This window comes from Eucyclogobius newberryi, unplaced genomic scaffold (genome assembly GCF_026437365.1).
Source record: "Eucyclogobius newberryi isolate DKJ021-1_F unplaced genomic scaffold, fEucNew1.0.hap1 SCAF_21, whole genome shotgun sequence".
Lineage (NCBI taxonomy): Eukaryota > Metazoa > Chordata > Actinopteri > Gobiiformes > Gobiidae > Eucyclogobius > Eucyclogobius newberryi.
The window spans coordinates 15,896,174-15,899,813 of NW_027315846.1; the positions used below are offsets into that span (position 1 = coordinate 15,896,174).

General features: G+C 42.7%; 1 protein-coding gene across 1 annotated transcript; it reads left to right on the forward strand.

The window, feature by feature from the left end:
- The first annotated feature begins 207 nt into the window (after window positions 1-207).
- Window positions 208-2,984, forward strand: LOC140371017 (uncharacterized). The gene is made up of 5 exons (XM_072458292.1): window positions 208-419; window positions 992-1,278; window positions 1,361-1,695; window positions 1,805-2,224; window positions 2,853-2,984. Exons 1-5 carry the CDS (start codon window positions 208-210, stop codon window positions 2,982-2,984), a joined length of 1,386 nt encoding a protein of 461 aa, XP_072314393.1.
- Window positions 2,985-3,640: the final 656 nt, after the last annotated feature.

The following is a 3,640-nucleotide window of genomic DNA, read 5'->3' on the forward strand; positions in this document are numbered from 1 at the left end:
TTGTAGTCAGCCAATGGGCTGAGCCGCCAGCCGCATGGCTACTTGATAAGCAGCAACACAGGGAGCAACACGCGCTGTGTAACATCAGTTGAAAAATGGATCCTTCTGCTATCGCTCCGTAACTTTGACTGCAAATGTTACTCAAGAAGAAAAGAAAATTCTCTACTCTCAAGCAAATTGTGTAGCGGGAAACTCACTCCAGAACTCATGTACAAGCTACGGAGCGACTCATTAGCAGCAGAAAGAGAGTGGCAGGATATGAGGATTATCGGACATATGGAAGCAAACAGACGTTCTGTCGTAACTTCTGAGCTGACGACGTCCACGAAAAAGCCCCAGAAGAAGCGCAAGTTTGCCCGGACAAGCTTTTTCATAGGAGGCACGGAAGTCTGCAGAAGTACTTTCCTGTTCCTCATGGCGTAAGTAATGATTAATATTAAATACGCCTGTTTTAGTGTGCTGTTGTGGTCATGTTTGTGTTGTGAGTGCCTGTTTTGTTGAGCCATCACAAGCTAGCTAGCCACGAAGCGCCGCTAGCCCCGGCCGTGTCCCGCTCCTCCGCGTTTTAAGTCTTAAATACGACGTAAACGTCAGAATGTGAATAATGCAGAATAAATGGCATCATAAACACGCTTGAAAGTTATGTTTTGGTGTGCTGTTGTGGTCGTGTTTGTGTTGTGAGTGCCTGTTTTGTTGAGCCATCACAAGCTAGCTAGCCACGTAGCGCCGCTAGCCCCGGCCGTGTCCCGCTCCTCCGCGTTTTAAGTCTTAAATACGACGTAAACGTCAGAATGTGAATAATGCAGAATAAATGGCATCACAAACACGCTTGAAAGTTATGTTTTGGTGTGCTGTTGTGGTCGTGTTTGTGTTGTGAGTGCCTGTTTTGGTCTAAACCTGGTGAGCCATGATATCACAAGCTAGCTAGCCACGTGAAGCGTGTTATTCCCATATTACTGTCAACCCTAATCCTTTTTTTCCCCCTTTTCAGAATTGGCAAAGACACCCTGACTGACATAATTAAACACTATGATGAAAATGGAGCAACACCACGGTTGAGGAAGAAGCGTGCACAGCCACAGCCACGTTCACGCAGGTTCATCAGCCATGAAGTCATCCACACCGTTGTAGAGTTTATCAAAAACTATGCAGAAGTCCATTCCATAATGCTACCTGGTCGACATCCTGGCCATAAGGACTGGCATGTGAAGTTGCTCCCAACCCATGTGACTAAGGCCTCAGTTTGGCGTCTCTACGTGAAGTCTGCTAAGGAGCTTGGTAAGTGTAAAACATTATTTTGGTGATTTTCATGTTTTAATGATTAGAGTATAATTAACCATAAGCAACATCTGTTTTTTAGGTGAGCCTGCAGTTTGTAAATCAAGCTTCAGATCACTGTGGAAACAGCTTCTCCCACACATCAGAAGCTGCAGGCCACGCACAGATCTCTGTTGGCAGTGTCAGAGCAACAACGAGCAGCTGATACGAAGTGCAAATGTCCCAGATGAAAGAAAATCTGAAGTTGTCCAGAAGCAAGTGCATCATCTTGCCCTTGTGCAAAGTGAGAGGACTTTTTACAACACTTTGATTGCTGCCTGCAGACTGACAACAGAATCTAATGTGCTGTCTTTCGGACCCTCACCGCCAGCAAGCAAAGACATCAGGATGCATTACAGCTTCGACTTTGCACAGCAGGTACTACTAATAGTGCAAATGCAGAATAGCAATTATAGAGACATATACGTCTTAATCAAATGTCATATGTATTAATCTAATCTCCTTTCTCTCTCTCTGTCAACTACAGATACACTTTCCCTCAAACCCTCTGCAGCCGGGGCCAATGTATTTCCTGACTCCACGAAAATGTGGCCTTTTTGGTGTCTCCTGTGAAGGGATGCAGAAGCAGGTCAATTTCCTGATTGACGAAGGCATGTCGTCAAGTAAGGGAAGCAATGAAGTCATAAGCTACATGCATCATTTCTTCAACAACTTCGGGGTTGGAGAAAAATACGTGGATCTTCATTGTGACAACTGCAGTGGCCAAAACAAAAACAATTTCATGTTGTGGTATGCTGCCTGGCGTGTTGGACACAAGCTTCACCACACAATGGACATCCACTTCCTCATTGCTGGCCACACGAAATTCTCCCCTGATTGTGGCTTTGGACTTATCAAGCAAGCATACATGAAGACCAGGGTTGACACTTTGGAAGACATCGCTGAGGTTAGTTTATGTTATTTGACTACTGTAATGTGTAAACATTAGCCTGGCAAAACTTCAGTGCAGATATTTTTCTTCTGTTCTAATTTTTTTTTACATTGTCGCCCTTGTCATCAGGTAGTGGAAAACAGCTCTCCTGAGAGTCACCTCAATATCCCACAGCTTGTTGGAACGGCGGATGGCAAAGTGTTCGTCAAGAACTTCGACTGGCAGAAGCATCTGAGTCCCTTCTTCAGACGGCTTCCAAAGATCAAGAGCTATCAGCACTGTGATATTATTTGTTATTTTCACACTTGCATTTCATACTCCAGTGCAACTTATATATGTTTTTGTCTTCTCTATTATGCATTTTTTGGCTGGTGCGACTTATACTCCGGTGTGACTTATAGTCCGGAAAATACGGTATATAAACAGCCATGTTAAACTAGACTAATAATAAACCTATAATCTGCAGAATAATATACGTGAGGCTTTTAAGACCATTAGTGACCATATTTATAGTATATAAACAACCATGTATTGCACTAGTGGTGATTCATCGTTTACATAATGCAGTAGTAATGACACATGTTCGCATATTCGCCCAGAGCGTTGTTTCGATGAATAGTTTAATGCTACCTTTCCCACACAGACCTCTTGTTTGGCAGATTGCAGCAGCTCCCTGAGTCTGTTCCAGCCGATTGACCACCCAAAGCTTAAACCGGACAAATTAGGCAGCACTGATGTTCTGAACAATCAAGATGCCTTTCAATGGAGTGTGTAAATTAACCTTTAACAGAAGCACACAATGGCAGGCTCAAGGTCGATATGTGCTCAGCAAATCCCACGCAGGTGTAAAAATGTTCACAGTTGATTTCAGTGAAAGAGACAGACAACCCTGGGTTATTTCTGCCAATAACAGCAGACCGAATATTGAGACAAACCACAACAATAGATTTACAAGGAAGATTAGAGACAATAAAAAAATCAAAGCAAAAGCATGAAGATTTGAAAAATGTGATGAACCCAGTTTGAATCAAATGGGACAAATGATTGGTTTATGTGAATCCTGGACCTTCTCACTGTGATGTATGAGTGCTAGCCACTAAGCCACTGTGCCGTCCTAACATTGTTCCCATTTCCAGGTTTATCTTAGTGGTACTAACTCAAACCATGATTAGCAAATGCTCAATATTACGCTTGATGGTATTATGTGATTGAACAAGTACCTCTTTCAACAAATACGTACAAATACAAAATAATCTTAAATCCAGATTGACATTCTTCTTTACAGAGAAGAGAACAGTTAATCCAGGCAACATTTCTCTCAGTGATGGATCAGATCAGGTATTCTTCGATTAAGATCACAGGGCATTCTTATTTTACATTCTCACTGAATCAATACGGAGCAAGGGGAAAAGGCTTTCATCAACTTTGCTC

Excerpts from the sequence above, each read along its gene's own strand:
- LOC140371017 (XM_072458292.1), top strand. The coding sequence starts at position 208 with ATGTACAAGCTACGGAGCGACTCATTAGCAGCAGAAAGAGAGTGGCAG. Across the intron at positions 1,279-1,360 it reads GAAGTCTGCTAAGGAGCTTG|GTGAGCCTGCAGTTTGTAAA; the intron begins GTAAGTGTAAAA and ends TCTGTTTTTTAG. Across the intron at positions 1,696-1,804 it reads GCTTCGACTTTGCACAGCAG|ATACACTTTCCCTCAAACCC; the intron begins GTACTACTAATA and ends TGTCAACTACAG.